Source organism: Desmodus rotundus, chromosome 3 (assembly GCF_022682495.2).
Source record: "Desmodus rotundus isolate HL8 chromosome 3, HLdesRot8A.1, whole genome shotgun sequence".
NCBI classification, from domain to species: domain Eukaryota; kingdom Metazoa; phylum Chordata; class Mammalia; order Chiroptera; family Phyllostomidae; genus Desmodus; species Desmodus rotundus.
In genome coordinates, this window is record NC_071389.1 from 15,340,259 (window position 1) to 15,363,720 (window position 23,462).

Sequence of the window (23,462 nt, forward strand, 5' to 3'; positions counted from 1 at the left end):
CTAGCTTCTCCACCTCCGAGGATCCTGGCCGAGGCCTGGCTGCAGCCGAGCAGCCTCCCACCTAACCCTCGGTCCCCTGAGGCCCTAGGGCAGACACGCCTCCTACGCTGACACTCGCTGGGTCCAGCAGGCGTAGTGCCCACGGAGCCCGCAGCCCAGCCCGCCCTGCGGACGTGGAACCGGAGCTGCACCGCCCCACATACCACACCTACAGTCCCCGCACTACGTCGTGCGCACCCAAGGCTCCGCCCCCGTGACGTAACGCCAGGGGGCAGAACCACAATAGCCCCGCTTAGCACTTCCTCCGATTGGCGGCTGCGCTGTCATCACCTCGTTGGAAGCCGCCGGCAGTGCGGGTGCGTGTGCGTGGTTGTGGGTGGGGGGGGTTGCTTTGTCATTCATACTCCCAAAGCGAGCTGACGCCGCCGGCTTGGCGAACAGGTCAAGGATCCACAGAAAAGGTCCCTCCGCTGACCCCGGAGGCTACTGAATGGGAAGGGTGCTGCGAGTCCCTTACATAATGACTCGACTGACTGGAGCACATGTCAGCGCAGAACGAGCACATGCCGCAAACCCAGGCCTCTCTGGCGCTAGTGATAGACTACAATGAAAATAGCACGGTATGCTCCAGTATGGATTATAATACAGTGAAACACATTCCAATAATCACGAAGTGTACCTTCGCAACAAGGAATAATATAGGATGTTATATTTATAGGGCCTATTTATAAGCCTCTATTTAAATCTTTTCTGATAGGCCCAAGCACCGGCCCAGACACCATAATGATTGGCGCATTTTTCTGTCCTTCGAGGAGGCGGGTTTTAGAGTCCGTTTTGCCTCAATGGGCCCTGGGATTGGCCAGCAGCGGCATAGCAATGCCTTCGATTGGCCCCAAGGGCCGTCCGTCGGAGCCTAGTAGGCGGGGCAGGTGGCTGGCTGGTGCTGGGGCGGGCGGCCCCGGAATTGTCATTTCTTTGTTTCCGAAGGCGGAGGAGGCTCTGAACACCCCCTTCCCGTCCCACCCCCCTCCCCCCGGGTGCTGGCTCCATGTCTCTGTGACCGGCCCCAGGGGTAGAGTCCAGGCCCAACGCCGGGCTGGCCGGCGGCAGCTGAGGTGAGAGACGGAGGCGGCAGTACCCGGCCCCCCAGCGGGAGGATGAAGCGGCGGAACGCCGACTGCAGTAAGCTCCGCCGCCCCCTAAAGCGGAACCGGATCACCGAGGGCATCTACGGCAGGTGAGCGGCAGCAGCGTTCCCCGCCTCCGCTGGCCTGGGCCCTGCGGCCCCTGCCCGCTCCGGAGGGGCCCGGCCCCGTTATGTAACCCGGACTAGGCCGCACGCCCGCGCCGGGGGCTCTCCCTTGGAGCGCTGCATTGGGGGCTCTAGCCCACCCGCTGGGGGTCCGCCCCAGGGGCGCGGGGCGTGGCGGAGGGCCGCCGGCTTGGCAGGCAGGGCGCAGCGGCGCGGGCTGAGGGAGCAGCAGAGCCGCCGTTGGGAGCGCCGTGGCCCGGGGGGTTGGGGGGGAGGGGCAGCGAGCCCCCGCCGTGTCCGCGCCCCCAGCAGCGTTGCTCACCCTGAGGGCCATCCCGGGAGCAGACCAGCCTCCGCTGGCCCCACAGCCCCTCTCTAGCTTGGGAATTGCCAGCCTGAGCCCGGAGGCTCGAAGACCATATGTACTGGGGGAAAAAAGGTTGACAAAGTTGGGAGCAGACAGTGTCCCCGCGGTCCTCCGGCAGACCGGGCAGGTGGCCACGTTGCCCCTTCTTTCGCCTTCTACTTCTTTTATGGGATCTCAAACTTGGCACCGAGGGCTGAAGCCGATACGCCCAAATCATGCCCTGTGGCCCCACTCCAGCCTCGAAAGGAGCTGATGAATCATTTTGTCAACAAGCGTTATTTTGACAGTTACGAGAGGATGGTTTTCTTCGAACCTTTCCAAAGGGATTTCCTTCCAAATCGCATTTTTTTTCCTCCAAAAGAAAAGCAGTGTCCCTTTAAGTAGAAATTGAATTCAGTACACCGAGGGGGGAGAAGGACAACAGGTTCACGGGGCAACTTAGTGACAATCACAGCTTCCCTGGGCAGAGTTTGTGTACGACTGTTATTTTGTGGTTCTCAGAATGGTAATTCTAAATGGTTTTTCCCTTGATAGAGAAATTATTTCGGTGGAGAAAGTAATTAGTTTACAAAGGAGAATTCTCAGCCTGTGAGTATAGTTTTAAATGAGCCCTCGTGGTGTTTTACAGTTTGGCTCTTTTAGCTGTGGGACTTAAGGAAATACGTGAGGTAGTTTATGACACGCTAGTTGTCTCAGCATAACTGAACGCCTTGCACATGCTACTGTTTACACGAATGGAATGAGTGCTTTTCACAAGCAGCGGACGGTTACAGTCATTGGGGGTTTCTTTATTTCAAGTTTAAAAGCATTAAGAAGTCAAAGTAAAAAGTTCTTGAGTATATTCTTATGTAATGAATCATTCATTCATTCAACAAATATATACACTATGTGCTAGGTCCTTTCTGGCCAGTGAGAGTACAGCAGTGAGTAAAACAGACAAAACTCCATGCTGAATCGATCAAATCTGACCATTTTAACTGCAACTGTAAAAGAAAATTTTTTTCCTATAGATTTAATGGATGGAGGAAAGGTCTCTTCAAGTTACACACACTCTAATTCTTAAAAAACAAAATGGCTTTTCCCCCATGGCTATTGAAAAAGATTTGAACAGCTAAATATTAGTAGTGATACAAGAATAGAAAAAAGTATATACAGCAGAGTTGGTAGACAAAGGACATCTGTGGCATTTGAATGGCTGCTGTTTGCAGTAATATATGGTGATGTACCTCCATTTATAGCAAGATTGGCAATCCTGTGTTGTCTTCATGCCTTCTGACATATTTCACCTTCTCTTTGTGTTTGAACAAATATGCTCAGTTTGGTACCTGCCCCATTGTAACAACCCAGTCAGTGTGATTCAATGTGAAGAAGTGAATTCATTGTCTAATGAAGATTATTTTACTGGTACTCTTTTGCAATTTGAATCCTTACATTAAAGATTAATAGTAAATACCTTATGCAAGTGAATTAGAATTTCATGTATAAAATTTTAAGAAACAAACAGTGCTTCAGCTCTCAAATCTGTTTGGCATTGTTTAAGTTAATTGTTAATAAAAGACCTAAATATATTTTTACATCCCATATCAAATTAGTGTTTCAGCTGTCTGTTTCTTAGCTTATATTATGGAGTATTGGGCTGAAGAACAGGATCATAGGATTGTTTTTTTCCAATTCTGTTTTTAAGAAGAGAGTTAGAAGGGGCCTGGGCAGTGGGGGAATGGGGACATCTGTAGTAGAGTCAACAAGAAAAATAAAGAAAAAAGAAAAATTAAAAAAATATTTCTAAAGCAAACATAATCTGTGGGCTAGTTATAAACTGATCTTTGAGCTTGTGTGAATATAACATTTCTGTTGATCATTAAAGTTAACTGTATACTAAACTTTTTCACACCATCTATTGCCCATTTTGTTTCTCAACATCTAGCTAATTTTGGTCTCATTAAATGGAGAGCTGTCTTCCCCTCCCCCCACCAGGCTCTGTTGACAATTTTGAGAACTACTTTGTCCACTTTTTTACAGCATAACCTTTCATGGGCTTCTTATTTTTATGTTTTCAGTCTGTACAACTTTCTGAGCTTTGGTATTGCAAAGAGGCAGCTGTGGTGAAGAAAGCACTGGACTGCTGGCATCAGTAGACCTAGGTTCATTCTCAAAATCCCACTTTGGAAAGGCAGGGAACCCCAGCTTTGATCCCCAGTTCTCTCATCTGTCCAGTGAGTTTTGAGGACTAAAGGAGATAGGTACAGTTTGTGAAACTCTTCAAATTCTAGCATGCTATAGAAATATTATTTGCCATGGTATCACATGTTGGGCTTATCCTTTAAGGAGGAAGGAAAGACTATAAGATTTGATACAACTATCAACAAAAGTTGAGTAGTCAAAACAAGCGTCAGTTGCTGCTTGGTCTTGTTGAAAGAAATTCTGTTGCTGATAATGCTTTTAATCATGGGCTCTAATCCAACAACTGTGACCAAGGTGATTGTCAAATGATGTTATTACTGCCAGTATAATGGTTGTGATAGAATTTTGTTTCAGGGGCGTGGTAGAAGAAAAATAGGTTTTAGACATTATTTTAACGTGAGCTACACTTATAGATTTGCCTGTCATTTGAAAATTGACTTGTTAGGAATATGTTATTCCAGTCAAGGTAATAATCAAGAATGAGAGAAAGGAAACAGGAATGGTGATCATTTTCTTTTATATAATTAAGGGCTAAAATTCAATGTCTTTTAAAAAAAATCTGAGCCAGCACAGAGCCTGACACAGTAGGAATTCATTGCCCAGTAAATGTTGAATGAATTGATAAATGAGTATAAGCTAATCTCTTCCACTGTTTTAAGAACCTGCATTGTTCAGGGAGTTAGGGAGGGTAAAGGATGTGACAGAGAGTTCCTTGTCCTCAAGGCGTTTACAGTCCAGCAGGTCATAGTAATTCCCTCTTAAAGTTGTGCAGTGGTTTTGAGGTTCTAAAGAACTTTGAGTTCTGTTCAAATAAAAATATTTGCGTTGAATTAAATATTAGTTTGCTATTTTAGTGGTTAACCTGATACATTAACAGCTTTATTTTGCCCTGTGCTATTTTATGATGAAGTAGACACTAAGGGAGGGAATATTTTCTAACTCAAATGAGACAGATGTGAAAGGACTTTGGAAGTTATGAACAAAAGTTATTAATAAGGGAATGTAAAATGAATAACTCTACTTAATGTTACCTGTTGGGTTTTACGGCAGTAATTCTCTCCCTGGGTCTGCCCCCACACATGCACCAGGCACCCCCGGCAGTCATTTCTAATTACATGCAGTGATTCTCCGGGCGAAGTGGAGTTGGGGTGCTGTGTAGATTTTACAGGCCTTAAGGGGATTCTGTGGATTCACCCACCTTTCACCTTGCCACATCCTCACTCCCTTCCACCTGAAATTGCTGATTTCTAATAGGAAGATGAAGAGATAAGTGTGGTAGGTAGAAGACAGAGGCAGAAACATTTATGTTTAAACTCTCTGCAGTTAAAATTGTTACTTACATAAGCAAAAATAAGCATTTTATGTAAGGCATGTGTTTTAAGCTTCAGGAAACTATTTTATGTCTTTGTTACTGATGGCTGAAGAAAGCACTTCTTCACTTGTGAATTTATGAATACTTCTGTCACCGTGCTTGGTTCTGTGTGTAGCATGTTTCCCGAAGCTTAGGTAGTGCAATATTTTACATGTCTCTAACTTTTTTTTTTTTTTTTTTTTTTTGCTTAATGCCTTAAAATTATGACTGAGGACTCTGGACTTTGCTGGTTGGCAAGTATATATATATAAATATATATATGTACTTATATATATATATTTATATTTATACCTGCTTGAGTGTGGTTGGTAGGATAATAATATGGGTGTAATAATTTATAGTTTTAATTTGAACATTTCACCTAAAATGTCATGTGGTGTGCTTGAGTGTGATATTGTTATGTTACAGAATTACATGCTTATGATTTTGTAATAAAATAGGGGCATTCTTTGTGCCAGACCCTGTTATATATGATACCTTTTCCCATCTTTGTTTCAGACAAGAGTTTCTGGGCCTTTAACTTTTTAAATGGTCAAAGTTTGCATCCTTTTTAGCTTCCTAATGTCCTTTTTCAACCCTTGTCTGAATGATCTGGTCTCCACAAATTTCTCTCTACTGCTTTTTCTGCCTCCTCCTGGATGTTGTTTCCTAAGCCTAGTTTTAGGCTCCTTTGGGGTATGCTTGTTAAAGCCACACTGGAGGCTGACATGACCCTTGGCTGCCTTGATTTTATACATGTTCTGCAGCTGAAATCCCAGCTACTAATGTTGCAACCTCAAAGCTTACTAGCCTTTGGTAGTCTTGGTAGGCTTTAACCTCAGCAATGCTGGATCTGACTTAAAAGTGATAAATTCAGTATTATTTTAGAGGGGTATTGGTACAGTGGAGAAATTGAAATGTTTCACTAACCTTCCCAGCGAGGTGTTTAGCTAAACCCTTTTATTTGTAGTTTCAGTTAAATATATTTAAGCAAACCTGCCACACTGGAATTTTGACCTTAATTTTTACTAGTAGTGTACTATGTTAAAAATAAAAGTATTGATACTTTCTGCCTGGGCCCGTGTGGCTCAGTTGGCTGGAGGGTCATCTTGGATGCAAAAGGTTTTGGGTTTGATTCCTGGTCAGGGCACATGCCTAGGTTGCAGGTTCCATCCCCAGCCTAAGTGTGCACCTTGCTCGGTCCAGGCACATCCAGGAGGCCCCCAACCGATGCTTCTTTCTCATATGGATGTTCCTCTCTCTTCCTTCCTCTCTCTAAAAGCAGTTTTTTTAAAAAAAGTGTCCATGGGTGAGGATTTAAAAGAAAGAAAGTGCTTTCCTCTAACTTTCATTTATGATTCTGAGCACTCTTGGCATTTAGTTTCATTAGATGTTTTAAAAATTCCTTTTAAGTTGCTGCTACCAGTGGAAGCCAGGAAAGGAGGGAACATGATCTATTTTGGATTATTTGCTTAAAAGCTTACTGCTTTATCAATGATACTCTCCTTTCTCTTCCTATTGATTACTTAAGGGTGTTCTTGAACCTCACTAGATTTGGAGATTATTTCAGTGGTAGACCTAACAGCTTATTTTTTCACTCCTATTATAGGTCTGTATATGGTGGACCAACTCATATTCTATAAGTACTTATATTTTCAGAGTTTTTTCTTTGTGCATTTCTCCCAGATCTCCCTACTGATATTAACCCTTTGGGGTTTTATAAGTGTGTTTTGTTTTGTTTCATGTCACTTTCTAGGCTGCCATCCAGGTGACACTTAAGAGCATATAACAAGATATAACTTGTACAGTATACATCTTATGCAATCTGGAGGGTCAGAAAGAGATTTTACCAACATAGTCAACAACTCAAAGTGAAATACTATAACTTGGTTACTTTTCTTGGTGAAATTTAGTGTGCTCTTCAAATATATTGATTACTTTACTCTCTAGACTCGCTAGATTTGGGTGTACTTAGTTTACTTGGATCATTTTCAAGAAGTAGGCCCAGAAGAAAAGTAGGTTGTCTGTTCAACGAGCTGCATAAGTGTAATGGAACATACCAATGGTAGAAACATAAATTCTTTGCTAGACTTTTTTTCCCCATCGTGGATTCTTCACATACCTAAGGAGTGATGATTTCTTCAAGGTCTCTTATCTTTGGGCACATGCATCCTGGTCATGGAAACTTCCAAAAATTTAACCAACTGTTGGAGCATATTTGTTGAGGTGTTACGTCTTTCCTTCGGCATTTACCTAACTGACATCACACTGACTTCAGCTCACCGGCCTTCTAAGATGCCTGTCATCCCCAGACTCTGAAACCCCTTCATAGCATTGGCCTCCATTCCTTTGTATTTTTTCCTGTGCTGCTGTTAAGGACGATGTGTTCACGTTGAGTCATGAGATTGTGACATCAATAGTAATTTATCCTCACCTTATCTCCTTTGTTGCTTTTTATTTTTTTAAGAGGTTTTGCATTTAGTAGTGGATTGAAATGGTGCAATAGCCCAATTTACGTGTAGCCATAGATATCATATGAGCTATTTGGGGTCTGTTTCCTGCCCAGCACAGGGAAGGTGGCTAGAAAAATCCCATTCTGTTTTTGTTTTCATTTCACTAATTTTCTTGAGCTGTATATCCCTTAGTGCCTTGCTCAGTTTTTAAATTGCATTATTACTTTGTTCATTTTCTTTAAAAAAAATTTAAGATTTTATTTATTTTTTGAGAGAGGGGAAGGAAAGGAAAAAGAGAGGGAGACAAACTTGGATGGATGGATTGGTTGCCTCTTGCACACCCCCAGCTGGGGACCTGGCCTGCACCCCAGACATGGGAATCCAACCAGCGACCTTTTGGTTCACAGCCTGCACTCAAATCCCCTGAGCTATACCAGCCAGGGCAAAATGTTTTTATTGATTGATTTGAGAGAGAGAGAGGGAGAGAAACATTGATTTGTTGTTCCACTTATTTATGTAACCATTGGTTGAGTCTTCTATGTGCCCTGACCAGAGATCAACAGACGACCTTGGTGTATTGGGTTGATGCTCAGTCGGCTGTCTAACCAACTGAGCTAGACAGCCAGGGCTTGTTCATTTTCAAAATATTTTTAAAAACCGAATAAACTGCGCAGTATTGAAGTCAGTACTTAGCCTGTCATGTATATACAGCAAGGACACTTGAACTCTGGCAAGAATGAGTACCATGTTCGTGGTCATATAAAAAAATCCGGCCTTAGATGAGAGAAATACAGAGCTGGAGTCTTCCTTCTCAGATGTAATAAGTAGTATTTTCTTGTCTTTTTCTAAGCTTGACAAGGTATAACTCATGGTTCATTGTGTTTCTGACTTTTTAAAGAAATGAGTTGTGTTTTTATTTTTGAATTACATGTTTATTACAATGACCATTCTGGGACTGTGAATATTGTTGGAAAGCTGTTTTCAGTTGTCCCATCTTTTGAGCCATTATATTATTTCTGTAAAGAATATTTGATTTTGAAATTTTTTTCTACAGAGCTTCATCGTGTGTTTACAAATTGTTTACAGATTTATAATTTATGAATTAAGATACAGGCTTATTCTCTCATAAAGTACATCCGCTCATTTTTTAAAATTTTGGTTCTGTTGGAGAATTAAAGAAGTATGTAACCTGAATATGCGTGAAGGAAGAGATACAAAGAAGGAAAATAACATTTATTGAACATCCAATGTGAGATGAGAAACTCCAGTGTGATAGATCAGCATATGGGCTTTAAATGCATATAAATTTGGGTTCAAATTATGTTCCTGAACTCAAGTTCATTTATCTGCTTTAACCCTCAGTTTTCTTAGCTGTAAAATGAGGATAGTAAATATATCACCTACTGTATAGGATTATCATATGAATAATTGAGATAAGTCACATAAAATACTTAGTATAGTGCTTGACACAGGCAAATTGCTTAAAAAGTTATTTGTTGTTTCTGCTATTCCTATAATATTTTTATCTTCATTTTCTTATTTAGTTCCAGTAAGGCTATATAAGTGTTTTAGCTTTGGTTTCACAGTGAGAAAACTGAGGTTGCTGGAGGGTTAGTTACTTCGATAGAGAACCATATCTGTCCAACCCCAAAGTCTGTCCTGTTTTTGTTTTATTGACTTGTGTAGTTTCATCCTTTCTGAATGGTGTTTATGTGTAATAACTTACATGATCCTCTTGAACTCACCACTACATGTAGGGAAAAATCATTAGCTTCGTTTTCCAGGTGAAGCAATAGGTACCAAGAGTGTCTTGTGCAAGGCCATATCTATCGATCTTCCTACCTCCTTGCCTATCGACATAAAGGGCATTAGTGAGATAATTACTCACTATTGAAATTTGAATAAGGTCTGTAGATCACATAATAGTATTGGGTTGGCCAAAAAGTCCGTATGGTTTTTTCCATAAAATAAAAGACACATTTTTCATTTTCATCAGTAACTTTATTGATTTGAATATTTTGAGTATGTTGGCTGTCTCCTGTGTGGTATAATGTTGATTGTTCTCAATTAGTGTCTTGATTTGAGCACTATCAACTTCAGCTGGGCTACCTGGCCATGGAGCATGTCCAGCGAGAAATCTCCAGCACAAAACTTCACAAATCTCTTTTGACACGTTTGATGAATCATAGCACCTTCTCCATACACAGCACAAATCTTTCTTTTGTATTTCAGTTGTGTTTTTACCTTTCTTGAAGTAGTAAATCATAATATGCCAAAAATGTTGCTTATTTTCTTCCATCTTCAATATTAAAACAGCTATACAAAAATTCACCAAGTTTGGTAAGGTTTTTTTTTAATGCACACTGATTATGACGGCTGTCACAATACAGTCTCCCAAAATTGTTTCGAATGACGTAAAAGACAACTAAGCGCTACTACTAGAGCCATCTTAACAGAAAAAACGAACGAACTTTTTGGCCGACCCAGTGGATAATTGTGCTGTGGTTGTAAGAGACTATCCTTGTTTTCATGACATTTAGGAGTGAAGAGCCATTTTGTCTACAGTTATTTTTCAAATAGTTTAGAAAAAATTAATATGTATACATATATAGGGACAGAATAAGAAGAGAAACTTGATTAAATGGTTTTATCATTTGTAAAATCTGGGTGAAAGACATAAGGGAATTCTTTGTATTATTTATGCAACTTTTCTCAGTCTAAAATTACTTCAAAATGAAGAGTTAAAAAATAAAAGTAACACATGCTTGTTATTAAAAAAAACAATATGACATGTATAAGTGTAATGTAAAAGACCTTAGTACTCCTGCTTTGGGGTGATCACTGTTACATAATTTGTAAGTATAGTTCCTTTTTTTCTATATAAGCAAACATGTATTTCTTTATTACAAAAATGGGATTCTTTTTTACATAAAAGTTTCTTGGCATTTATCCTCCCTTAATCTCTTGTCCATTTGTTTACCTCCTTTTTTTTTTTTTAGCAGCAACACAGCATTTTATGTAGAATTCACTCTGTTCTCTATGGCCTCCTAAATCCCATTTCTGCGTTCTTTCAGTAGTGCCCTTCAGCCTATCAGTTTCCTGTTTCTCAGGTTTCTTTCCTATAAAATGGTAATAACTACCCTGCCTATTTCACATTTGTAAGGATAAAGTGAGATAATTAATATGAAAGCATTTGAAAATGTTACAGGTGCGATATAAATGAAGGCATGGTGGTTAGGTATTGAAGATGTGAAGCGTAATACGTGTTTCGCTTATGAAATGAATTTCTAATGTTTATTCAGCATTAACAGTTTTTTTAGGTCCTGTGGGTTGTTTTCTCCTGCTATGCTTCTTAAACCCTCTCCACCCCAAACCCCGTAGAGTTCACACTGTTGAAAGTGTTTTTGAAGCAGAGATTTTAAAATTCTAAATTCTCTGGTTACATTATGTTACAACCCTTGTCCTTGATATTCCTGTAGTCTGTATAATCTTTTATGAAAGTACAGTCAAACCTCAGTTTCTCGAGCGTCTTGGTTCTCCAGCAATTTGGTTCTTGACCAAGTGTTCACAAAAAAAAAGTTTCGGTTTTCTAACAAAGTTTTGGTCTCTATTCTCTACCCGGCAGCGCTTTCTTGCTGATAGCTGTATGATCAGTCACGTGTCTCTCAGGTGAAAGGAGATTCAGTTTTTGAACAAGCTGCTTCTTGAACAGTTCTGGGGAGTGAATTAAATTCAAAAACCAAGGTTCCACTGTTCTGTACCACACAATTCTTAAAACCCTTCTTAGTGATTTTCATTCTAGGTTTATTTTTTGTTTTTAAATTTTTTCAGGCTTATTTTTCCCTTTGGGCATATTTCACACTGTTAGATTTGTCAGTGCAGTGGTGTGTATGTTTATGTCTGAGTTTGCGTGTGTGTGTGTGTGTGTGTGTGTGTGTGTGTGTGTGTGTGAGTGATTGACTGTGGAAAGGTTCTCTTTGCAGTCTGCTGGGGGCTTAGAATACAGAAGAGAAGTAGGGAATAGCTTAGGTCTTCCCCGGCTGCCCTGTTCTGGATTTTACACAAGGGTATGGTTGCAGAATGCGGCACTAGTTCTAGTCCGTTTTACCTTGAGGCTCACGCACAACTTTCTGTACTCCACCATTTTACGGTATTAGAAATTAAGACAGGAAGACATAAAACAATTAGTAGTTCTTATAAAAATAACAATAATAAATCCATGAGAAGAGTGATGAGGTTTTACACTTTTCCAGATTTCTTTAATGTCAGGCTTAACAGAAGACACTTTGAGAACCCCTACTGTGTAGTTGGAGCTAGTGGCAGCTGGGCCAAAAGGAGTGATAGTTCGGCATCCAGAGCAAGGCTGGTTGGAGCAGTGTCTCCCTAGAGAATAGTCAGAACAGATTGGGAGCATGTGCTTGGTAATCCTTCAGGCAGAAGCTGCATTTGTTATCTTTGTTGATGTTGCTTTGTTAGGTACCCTTCCCAGTCACCTGTGCATTATCTCCCCCTCTACCTTCCACGTAAGTGCACTGTGATAAAAGCCCTACTGTGCCCCCCGGACACTCCTGTGCATTGCAGGTCATTTGTCCAACGTCTGCAGTAGGCGAGGTCCTGTGCTGGGCACTGAGGATAAAGCAGGGAACAAAGTGGGCAGGACCTTGCGTTAAACACTGATCACACAGAATGTTACCTAATTAGAATTTTGACTATTCTTATGGCCCAGCATGCTAGGGAAGCATATAATGGGGTGACTGTCTTTACTTTGGGGTCAGGGAGTGCTTTGTTGAGCAAGTGGTATTTATGCTGTGTGCTGAAGGATGAGTAGTAATGGAAGTGTACCTCACATAGTTAAAATTGTGCTTAGGTAGGGGTTTTGTCTATGCCTCAGAAAGAAATGTAGAAAAATGGAAGAATCAACCCTAGACAACTTACATACTCCCAGTTGAGGGAGGTACACCTAACAGTTCGGAGATCAGTACTGATTATCTAAGTAGATAACTGTTTTCTTTCTGAGACATTTTGGAATTCAGTGGAAGCTCTATGACAATGAAAAGTTTATACTGTAGACCAGTACCTCTCAAATTTTAATGTATGCACAAATGGCCTAGGGAGTCTGGCTAAAATACAGGCTTAGATTAAACAAGCTCGGTGTGGGCCCTGAAATACTGCTTTTCTGAAAAGCTTATACATGATGCTTATGCTGCTGGTCCATGGACCACACTTGGTGCAGCAAGACTGTAATCACGCACAATAAGACTTAAGAAGTAATACCAATTGGGTAAGAGGCTGGATGAATATTCTAGAGGTGATGTCCAATAGGGAGCAATATTTCGTTTTAATTTTTTTTATCGTCATCTGAGGACATTTTTTAAATTGCTTTTAGAGAGAGGGAGGGAGAGAGAAACATCAATGTGAGACAGAAACATCGACTGGTTGTCTTCTGTACACACCCAGATTGGGGCTTGGACCCACAGCCTAGGTATGTGCCTGACCAGGAATCAAGCACCCAAATTTTTGGTTCTGGGACAGCATTCCAACCAACTGAGCCACACCGGCCAGGGCCAATAGGGAGAAACATTTGATAACAGAGAAGACAAAGCAGTTTGGTGCAAGTATTGTGCTACCTACAGAAAGCTAAAAGCGATTCACCATTATTATTACAGAGATGACAGAAGAGCTAGGGATTGAGATAGATGGCCACTAGCACAGCCAGTGAGATACTCCACAGATTTATTTCTGTGGTGAGGACCAAGTGAACTAAATGATCATTAGTCTGCCTAGAGGAAAGGTCAGGCACTGAGGGTTGATGGCCACCTCGTGATAATTACGTGGACTCCACAAAATGATCTAAGGGACAAGCAGCTAGAGATACTAGAGAGGAAGGTGCACTTTACTTGGAAAAAGAAGAATATTTAATACTACTTTTCATTATTCATAGACCATTAATCCATAGATGGAGGGTACTGCTAAATAGATACAGGTAAAAAAAATGGTTGTAAATGGCAAAGGTAGGAATAGAATGGGGGGAGAGGAAACTTATAGTTAATATCCACTTTGAAGGAGTCACCACCATTAAGCCTGTTAATTGCACATGTCTCTTCTCTATTTCACTGGAACCCAGAATAGAAGCTTATAAGACCATTAGAAGACATTACTGGTTTGCCCTTGTTTCATATATCATTATGAAACATATCTTTTGGTTGCAGTTACGCTGTTAAGATTTTGTTCAAAATGTTTTATAGTTCTTAGTAAATTTATTTGGATCAGAGAATGTAACATCAAGTTAGCCTGTCATATTATGAACTGTATGTATAAAATATTTTATATTAAATCATATTTTCTCCCTGGTTTAAAAGAAACATTTTGGAATGCTATAATGGCTTAAAAACCCATCTACTTTTTCCTCCTTTTAGGATGTCATTTCTTTGGACTTCACAAAATTGTACGACCTTCAGCATATTTGAAGAAAGGAATCAGGGTTTCTACAGTGATAAACAGTTATTTTAGGTTCCTTGTCTTTTAACTTTTGTACATTAACCTATAGAAGGATAATAGGAATAATTTACTGATAAAGAGGGCTAAGAGGATACTGAATCAGGCGATTGTCATAAAGCTTTTTAAAATCCTATAAGACAGAGTTAATAGAATTCAAGACTCGTCCTAGAGTAAAATCATCTTTGTTAATTAGATTGCATCTTGATTTTCAGACGCAGGCCCACCTAAAAGGGCCTGAGGAAAGCTGACAGTGTGGCATATGTTTGTGACAATCATGTTTCCTTAGGTATCTGTACTTCTACACTGTGACTCATTAAGAACTGGGTGTCGAGGACCATCAAAGGTATGAGAGTAGTAGTTTGAAAAGGAATGAAATATGTAAAAGGGAACCCCCTTGAAGTTACAGAATTGAGAAAGAGTAGTCATGCCCTGGCAGGGTGGCTCAGTTGGTCAGAGCGTCATCCCAATAAGGCAAGGTTGTGGGTTCAACCCCCCGTCAGGGCACATCCAAGAATCAACCAATGAGTGCATATATAAGTGAAACAACAAATCAATTTTTTCTCTCTCTCTTTCTCCCCCTTCCTCTCTCTAAAAAAATCAAATAAAAAATCAATCAATACAACTTTTTTAAGAAAATAAAAGAAAAAGGGGAGCCACTGTAACAAAGATGATCTTTTTTGTATTGGCCTAGATTGAAACGATTGAGTACAGACTGCCATTCTGTGGGTAATAATACCTACAGTGATACGGAATGTTGCTGGGTAGACTGGGGTCCTGCCGTGCCTTGGGAGCATTGGGGCAGAGAGCGGTTGGTAGGACTCTACCTTCTCCGTCTGCGGAATGGTGTGGCTAGAGGCATGAGGTACAGCTACATTCCAGAGGCAGCCTCATGGCAAAAAGGATTCATTGGAGAAGTAAATGCCATTTCTTAAATGCCTTAGAAACATGGATGAGGAGCTATTATTTATTCTTTAAAACCTAGAAACATTTCTAGAAACAAGGAAAAAATTCTTCTGGTTTTAAAGCCAAGCAGCTTGGCAATCTAGTTGCAAACTTCATTTGTGCTCTCGAATGCCTATGTGATTCAGTTCCTTCCAATAAAATGTGCCTTGCTCTCCGCTGGACCCGTGATGGGATTTAATGAGTGAGAATGAGGGCCCTGTCCTCATCTGGCTGACATGGCTCTAGTGAGATGAAACTAGAAGGTAGGGTTTAGGATTCCAGCCCGTGTTCTTCTGGTTGGCCTTAGTTTCCTCTATTCTGCAGTAAACCTCTTAATTGAAACTTATTATCAAGCCCAAAGAGTTCTACCACGAATTAGTATTGGAAATTGACCCTAGCTGCAAATTATGTATATCATTATGATACTGTATCATTGAGGGCTCTGTGTGTCTGTTCTTCACAACCTTCCCTGTGGGGCTTCAGAGGGCACAGAAAGAGTCCTTGATGTTGGATCCTGTTTTTGTTGTTTCCTCCCCCGACCCAGGTATGAGTCTTTCTGTACCTTACTTTATTTCAAAATTATTTATTAAAAGTCTTGATTTTGTTGTTGCTGGTATGTATACAAACAGTTAATTTAATCACATCATTATTGGAACATTTGTATTGCAAAACACCATGCAAGGCCTAGTGAAAGTGAATTGTATTTCCAATCCATCTATTTTAGAAAACCTTTTAAAAAAAACTAAATTTAACCTGCTCCAGAATTGATAGGGTTAAAGACATAGAATTAGAGGCTTATTCATAGGTAGAATCTGAAGGCTTCTATGATCTATGATACAGTTAATGAACTAGAAGAATGGACTTTTAGATTACATAAAAAATGTTTTTTTAATCCATCCCCTTACCTTGTTTTGAGTTGTACGGTGGTTCGACACATGTTCTGACTGGTTTGGCAAAGCACATTTCTGTTTACCGTAAGTCCAGAGGGAACTGGGAGCATGCATTTACAGAACAAGGCTGGGATGCTTTAGGGTTTTTTCTTTAATGTATATTTTTTTGTGCCCTCACAGCCCTTCGTGTTGGCATCTGCTCCCTAAGTTGGTTTCTGGCTATTTTGGGAAGTCATTTGTTTTTAATTTGGGTAATGCAGATGAAAACTACATACGGAGACATGAGGAGAAGGGGGGCTAGGAGGGAAACAGGATTCTTCAGGCATGTAGGGATGTACATGGAGAATTTCAAAGACTTCAAACAGGTGTGGAGGGGTAGGGAAACAGCAAACTCGAAGCCTTTCCACTGTGACGTTGTCTTCTAATGAAGAACAGCTTGAACACTGTAATTTTGAGAGTGTTGCACTATTTCAAAGTCAGAGACTTAGCACATTTGAAAATAGTGGGGCGATTGAATGTTTTCCCTCTTAAATGTAATTGCGTATATTTGGTCATCATCTTACTTTGATAGCTGTGGGTCCCAAAATGAACACCAGAGCTTTTCAGAGTTAGATGGGCCACGGCAGCACCTTCTTTTGTCCTTTATCTCCATCGTTTTCGTGGCGCATGAAGATATTTTTTGTCTCTTTTAAGCAAAACAATGTGTGTGTTTTTCTCTTTCTAGTTCTTCACAAATGACGTGGAATTAATTCTTCATTTTTCTGTTTTGCAGTACATTTTTATACCTGAAATTTCTGGTAGTGTGGGCACTTGTCCTACTGGCAGACTTTGTCCTGGAGTTCAGATTTGAATACCTGTGGCCATTTTGGCTTTTCATCAGAAGTGTCTATGATTCCTTCAGATACCAGGGACTGGTATGTTTATTAATACATGAACTTAATAACCGTTCTAAGAAAATCTTCAGTAAATGATAATGAAACTGTTTAAAGTAGATTTTATTAGTCATACGTAGGTGACTGTTGAGCTAAATTGGGTCTGTGGACTGACACTGGCCTCTAAGGCTATTTTGTCTAAACCCACTGATCAAATCACGATCCCTCCTCCTCTGTCCCTGCAGGGAAAAGAAGGGGAGGGAAGGAGGCCTTGGGGAGGGAGACAGAGTAGTAGAGGAAGCAGAATGGCCCGCCTCTACTCTGAAGCATTTCTGGAGCCCCTTTCACTGTGCTTGTGATTGGCTTGGAGTTAGAGCAGCACTTCCCAAACTTTTTGGTCTCAGAACCTGTTTACATTCTTAAAAATTATTGAGTACTCCAGAGAGCTTTTACTTATGTAGGTTGTATCCATCCATATTCACTATGTTAGAAATTAAAACAAAAACTTGAATATTTATTAATTCACTTAAAAACAATGAAATCATTACCTGTTATTACAGTTTAAAATTTTTAGATGAGAAATAAATTTATTTTCCAAAACAAAAAATTGGGTGATTGACTACAGTTTTGCAAGTTTATATAATGTCTGGCTTAATGGAAGACAGCTGGATTTTCATGTCTGCCTCTGAACTCAGTTGATTGTAATGTCCCCTATCATGTAGCTTCTGGAAAACACCACCATACTCCTGAGTGAATGAGTGTGGAAAAGGCAGACATCTTAGTATTATTATGAAAATAGTTTTGACCTGGAAGACTTGCTGAGAAGATCCCAGGGACCCCCAGGGGTCTGGAGACCATGTGTTTTGAGAACTACTGACCTTGTAGTTCTGTTGTGTTACTTAGCCACATCTTAAACCTCTAACTCTTCCCTCGGGCCTGGCGCTTTAGTCAGAACAAATCCATGCCTTGAAGAGATGGTTTTGAGCTCCTGTCCCATTGGTTAATAGGGAGAGGTACATCCGGAGGAAGGCTGCATTATTAAAATATTAACATCAGCATAATTCTTACTACTAGTATGGTTCATTCATCTGTACTCCAGAAGCCTATCCTTTAAGAATGAGGCTCTTTAGGAATGTATTGTGAGGAGAGGAGCCTTTTCTGTGTTAAAATCCCAATCTTTAGATAACCTATCTATGGAATCCAGGTGAACTTTCTGTGAACCGACTTCAGTTTGTTCTAGTCCAGCTATTCTTCATGTTTTGAGGCCATAAATAGGATTACTCTTTAATATTAAATTAACCACTATTTTTTTATGGTTGATGTAAAATGTTTAAAATTTCCTGTTACAATTTTCCCTGTAGTTACTGCATGGAAGTGTTAGAGATTTTGTCTGACGTGCTTTTATTCCCTGTTTGAAAATAACAGGTTCTAAAATGTGTTTTGTTTTGTTTTTTTTCCCTTTAGGCCTTCTCAGTGTTTTTTGTTTGTGTAGCGTTCACATCAAATATAATATGTCTGCTGTTCATCCCCATACAATGGCTTTTTTTTGCTGCTAGCACGTATGTGTGGGTTCAGTATGTATGGCACACAGGTAAGTCTTCCTGGTTTCTCCTATGGGCAGAAGTCTTAGATTCAGACTCTTTAAATGTGGTGATTCATCTTTGAATACATTATTTAGAGTTGAGTTTAATGTGGGCAATTTAAAATTGTCTTTTCCTAATAGATTATAATAAATTGTGTCTTTAAAATATATTTTATCTTTTTCTCATTATTGAATCAAGAGTTTAAGCCTTTATGATTTGATATCTTGATTGTTACTATCTCATCATTTTTTTTAAAAGTTTAATTAGTCGAAATCTGATTTGGTACAAGAATCCCCACAGCATCCCTTGCACATGGTGTTTAATCTCTGAAAACCTATAGTGACAAGGAACTCATTACTGTAATTTTGGGGCAGCTATAATAGGGACTTCTTTCTCATACTGAGCCAGAATTTTCTTGTGACTTTTTTTACACTTCTGACCCAGGAGGTCTTGGCTATTTGGGGGCTCACTGATCTCTTAGAAGATGTAAAAAGGTTTTCCCCAGAAAAAATATATGGGAATGTACAAAACTTTTCCTTAAAATTTCAGGGAGCCTATAGGCCATCCCCTCAACTCCAAACATTGGACCCCTGCTGCATTAGAACCACACCAAAGGAGTGTAACCTCCATCCACGTTAATATTTCTTTAGAGAGTTAAAGATACTGTCATATCCTCTCTTCTTTTCTGTAGGCAAAACATCTCTGGTTTCATCAGTTTTTCCTCATGTGTTATTATAAGCACTTCACCATTTTGCTCTCCCTAGTTCTTAGTGGTTCTCTTAACCAAAATTTATAATTTCAGGTATGTTCTGATTTGAGAGGAGTTACATAGTCACCTCCCTTCTTCTTAGAGCTACACTGCTCTTTCCAACTAAGATAGATGAGATGTTTTGACAGCTCCCTCCACTGTGAAAGCCTGAATGTGGGATACATGAGGATGTGTGGATTGGCTCCCAGATCATTTAACTTGCCTGCAAAACTGCGTGAAACGTGATTCTTAGGCCCAGCTGCAACCTGTCGGGTTTTGACCACTTAGGGAACGCCAACTAATAAAAGCTCTCTGGAGCCACATTCACCCTCTTCTCAGAGGTGCTAAGAGGATGATGTTGGCCCACGTAGAAGACACAGTTCAGCTGTTATTTAAAGTATCTACTTAGAGCACAGTTTTCTCCATCTCCATCTTTCCCATTCTTTTCATATAGGATTGATTTATAAGCTAGCATGATGGCTTCTTAGTCTGCTTTCCTTTAACTAAAGTGATTTTTCTGCATTCCAGTTTTTACTTGTATTTCCTTGTCTTGGGCCTCAGTTTCAAGAGAGTTGCCATTTACAGTTGTCATTTTCTCTAGGTCTCAATTTCTTTGTCATGTGAAAGTGGAGTAATCTAGATAATGTTTAAGGGTGCAGTCCAGCTCAGACAATCTGTGACTCTGATGAACTATTCTCATTCCCTAAATTACTTTAATAATGTCTCAGTAGCTGAGGGGAAAAAAAATACTCACGTAACTATTAATAGAACCTATTGGGAACAAGTTCAGTGGGTGACTCACAGGGCAGCAACGAAGCTACGATCATAGATGATACTTGTCTCTCTTTAGCCCTAGGCTCAGAAATGTATGTTGGAGTAGCCAAGCTGTGAAGTATGTTTTCATTAGGAATGATTAGTGCTCAGGCAGACAAACAAAATAGACTGTGTTCTTATTGGGCCCGACTGATACGAGTGCAGTTTATATAAGGCCCGACTGATACGAGTGCAGTTTATATAACTCGGGATGAATTTCTTTTCTAGCTGTTAAAATTTAAAATTCTTTTTTAAGAATATTAGGAATGGTTGATGAAATTATATATTGCCACAAAAGAAGATAGTACTATATTATAAACTTCTTTCCTGGCTGTGAAGAGGGAAAAAATAGGATACAAAACTGTGTGTACATGACTATCACACTTGTTCAAAAATGTTTTTCAACATAGTTTTATTATGTTACTTGATAGGTTTAGAAATACAGGTATTTTGCCCAAATTTTTCTATTTTTTTCTGTAATGTGCTTATTATATTTATGATAACTTTAGAAATTAATTTTTGAAGAGGCATTTTGAAATGAATTTGAAAATGCATTATCCTAAAGGTTGCTATTTGTCTTCTTACACTGTAAAAATAGCTTTGTGTGTGTGTTAAATCTGCAAGAATGATTGAATCCATTAGCTACCTTCACAGAGCCTGGGGTGTGGTGTTCCTTCTTCACAGACTAGGTCTAAGGGGACTTAGGGTTATTGTCCTTAGAAGCAGACTGTATTATCTCTGTAAACTTGGGCCCAATTTGTATCAATTCTGGGCCCTACTTAACTCTTCAGTAAAATAAGGAAGTTCAACTAAGTTACCTTTTTTCTAATTCCAAAATTCTGTGATGTTTTTTGTTTGTTTGTTTCATCCCAAAGATCCGTAGCAAAAAGCCCTTTAGTCCTTCAGGTGACTAATTTTTTCCCTCCTATTCTCTCCTTTGTAACTTGCTGGCCTTATACAGTCTCAGAGGAGCTCTTTCCACAGTTACTGGACCTCATGCCTGTGTAGTCCATCTTTGTAAATACCCCATTGTTAGTCACATCCTGACAAAAGATGGACCTAGTCTGCAGATATTGAATAATGTTCCATTATTTGCATTTTACTTATTCTGTTGCAAGTTGCTTTTTCCTCCCTTGGAAATTGTTTTTAATTACCAAAGGAACATGAGCTTGTAGTTAAAATAAATTTTGAACAGTACTTAAATGTCAAAACCATTTCTTTGTGCTGTAACTCATTCTTAATAATTTATTTACTTATTTACTTACTTTTAAAGAGAAGGGGAGGGAGGGAGAAAGAAAGGGAGAGAAACAGCAATGTGCAAGAGAGACATGGATTGGTATCTCTTGCATGTCCCCAACCAGGGACCTGGCCCACAATCCAGGCAGGTGCCCTGACCTGGAATTGAACCAGTAATCTTTCAGTTTGCAGGCCAGCATTCAATCCAGTGAGCCACACCAGCCAGGACTAATAATTTATTTTTTTATGTATCACTTTATATTAATACAAATTTTCATTCTTTTGAAAGCTGCATCATGTGTTACTATATAGATTAACCAAGATTAAACAGTTCCCTATTGATAGACATTTAAATTGATTCTCTATTTTTACTTTAGCAAATAATAATACAGTGCGTATTCTTACACATTTATCCCGTGGCCCTTTTATATTTTTGTAGGGTAAATTTCTGGAATTGGAATTTCTAGGTCAAAGGTATAAGTATTTTAAACTTAATTATACTGCCAAATTGTCTTCTAAAAAGTATGTCTCAATTTATATCATTGCCAGGTATGAGAATGAACTTCGCTCAGACCCTCCCTGTACTATATTACATGTCTTTTAAATTTTTGCTTAGCCAATAGGTTATAAAAAGGAAACTAATTTTTAAGATGGGACTTGTGTCTTCTAATCAGTAGTGAAGTTGAGCATCTTTTCATATTTTTAAAGCTTTCTTCGTATTTCCTTTTTTACTTGCATTTATTGCCCTTCCATTGATTTATTGGAGCTCTTTGTATGCTAGGGCTATAACTTTTTTGTTTTACATATATTGTCAATATTTTGTGCCAGAATATTTGTCTTTTATTTCTGCCTATGATTCCACAGTATCTTTTGTTAGACAAAAGCTCACTTTGGATTAAATTGCTTCTAAATTGGTTTAAAAGTCTTAATGGAACTTACTGTAGTTGAACTAGTCTTTCAAACAATCCGTCTGTTCTGTTAGTTAATGTATCATTGATGTTTGTCTCTTTGCTGCTTTCCTACAGAAAGGGGAGTGTGTTTGCCCACTGTGTCCCTCTGGATACTCTTTGTTTATATTGAAGCAGCAATTAGATTTAAAGATCTTAAAAATTTTCATGTAGACCTTTGTCGTCCATTTGCTGCTCACTGGTGAGTATTATGTATATTCTTAATCTGTAATTCAGTTCAGTGTTTTTAATGTAAGTGGTAAGTGCAATTGTAAACTTTTCTCTTAGAGATTTTACATGAACCCAGAAGACCCCATAACATGGTGGTAAAGAGCATGAGCCCTCTATTCAGGCAGATAAGTGTTTTAATCCCAGCAGCTGTCCCCTAACAGCTTTGTTGCCTTGGGCTTGTCACTATCTCTAAGCCTTAGTTCTCTAACCTGTGTATTGGGGACCTATCCCATGGGGTCGTGGGAAGATGAAATGAAGTGATATATGTAATGTGTTTTTTCTTAATTGATTTGAGAGTTCGAGAGAGAAACATTGATTTATTGTTCCACTTATTTATGCACTCATTTGTTGGTTCTTGTGCGTGCCCTGACCAGGGATCAATCTGCAACCTTGATGTATCTGGATGATGCTCTAACCAACTGAGCTACTCAGCCATGGCTTAAAGTGTTTAACTTAATGCCAAGTACATAGGTTTCTGACAAATGTTATCTATTTTTATTATAATCAGATGTTCATTTCCAAAAGTCTCAATAAAATATATGGCTATTTCATAAAGCTTAAATGAACTTACAATTTTCTTAGCTAATTTGCAAAAGCAAGAGAATATTATTAATAAAATTTAAAGGAATATTATTTTTTCTTATGAAATGTAAATGAATTTAAGATATTTTATTCGTTTAACCTTAACCACGAAACATTTTTTAAAAGTCCTCACCGGAGAATATATATTTATTAATTTTAGAGAGAGGGGAAGGGGGGAAGAGAGAGAAACACTGGTGTGAGAGAGAAACATCAATTCGTTGCCTTCCATAGATGCCCTGGTTGGGGCTCAAACCCTCAGCCTTTTGATACAGGTGGCTCCAATCCACTGAGCCACTGGGCCGGGGCAGAGGAAACAGTCTTTAAAATGAGCTTGATTCTTGTTTACATCTATTGTGGAAAGCACCAGTTAATGTGTGTTTCTTTTAAACACACCAATTTTTGCTAATACTTAAGACAGAAACCAAGATAAACAGGAATTAACTGAAAAAAATAGTTTCCAGTTTTTTAAAGTCTTTTCACAAATAAGTGAAGTACCATATTTTTCGGACTATATAA

The 23,462-nt window shown here is 39.4% G+C and overlaps 1 protein-coding gene across 1 annotated transcript in view; it reads left to right on the top strand.

Annotated features, from left to right (window-relative positions):
• The first annotated feature begins 941 nt into the window (after window positions 1-941).
• Window positions 942-23,462, top strand: part of MACO1 (macoilin 1) — a 57,176-nt gene continuing 34,655 nt past the window's right edge. The window contains exons 1-4 of the mRNA XM_024554397.4: window positions 942-1,237; window positions 16,707-16,848; window positions 18,271-18,397; window positions 22,212-22,335. Of these exons, the coding sequence (XP_024410165.1) occupies window positions 1,158-1,237; window positions 16,707-16,848; window positions 18,271-18,397; window positions 22,212-22,335 (473 nt within the window). The 5' untranslated portion in view covers window positions 942-1,157. The remainder of the gene's footprint in view (window positions 1,238-16,706; window positions 16,849-18,270; window positions 18,398-22,211; window positions 22,336-23,462) is intronic.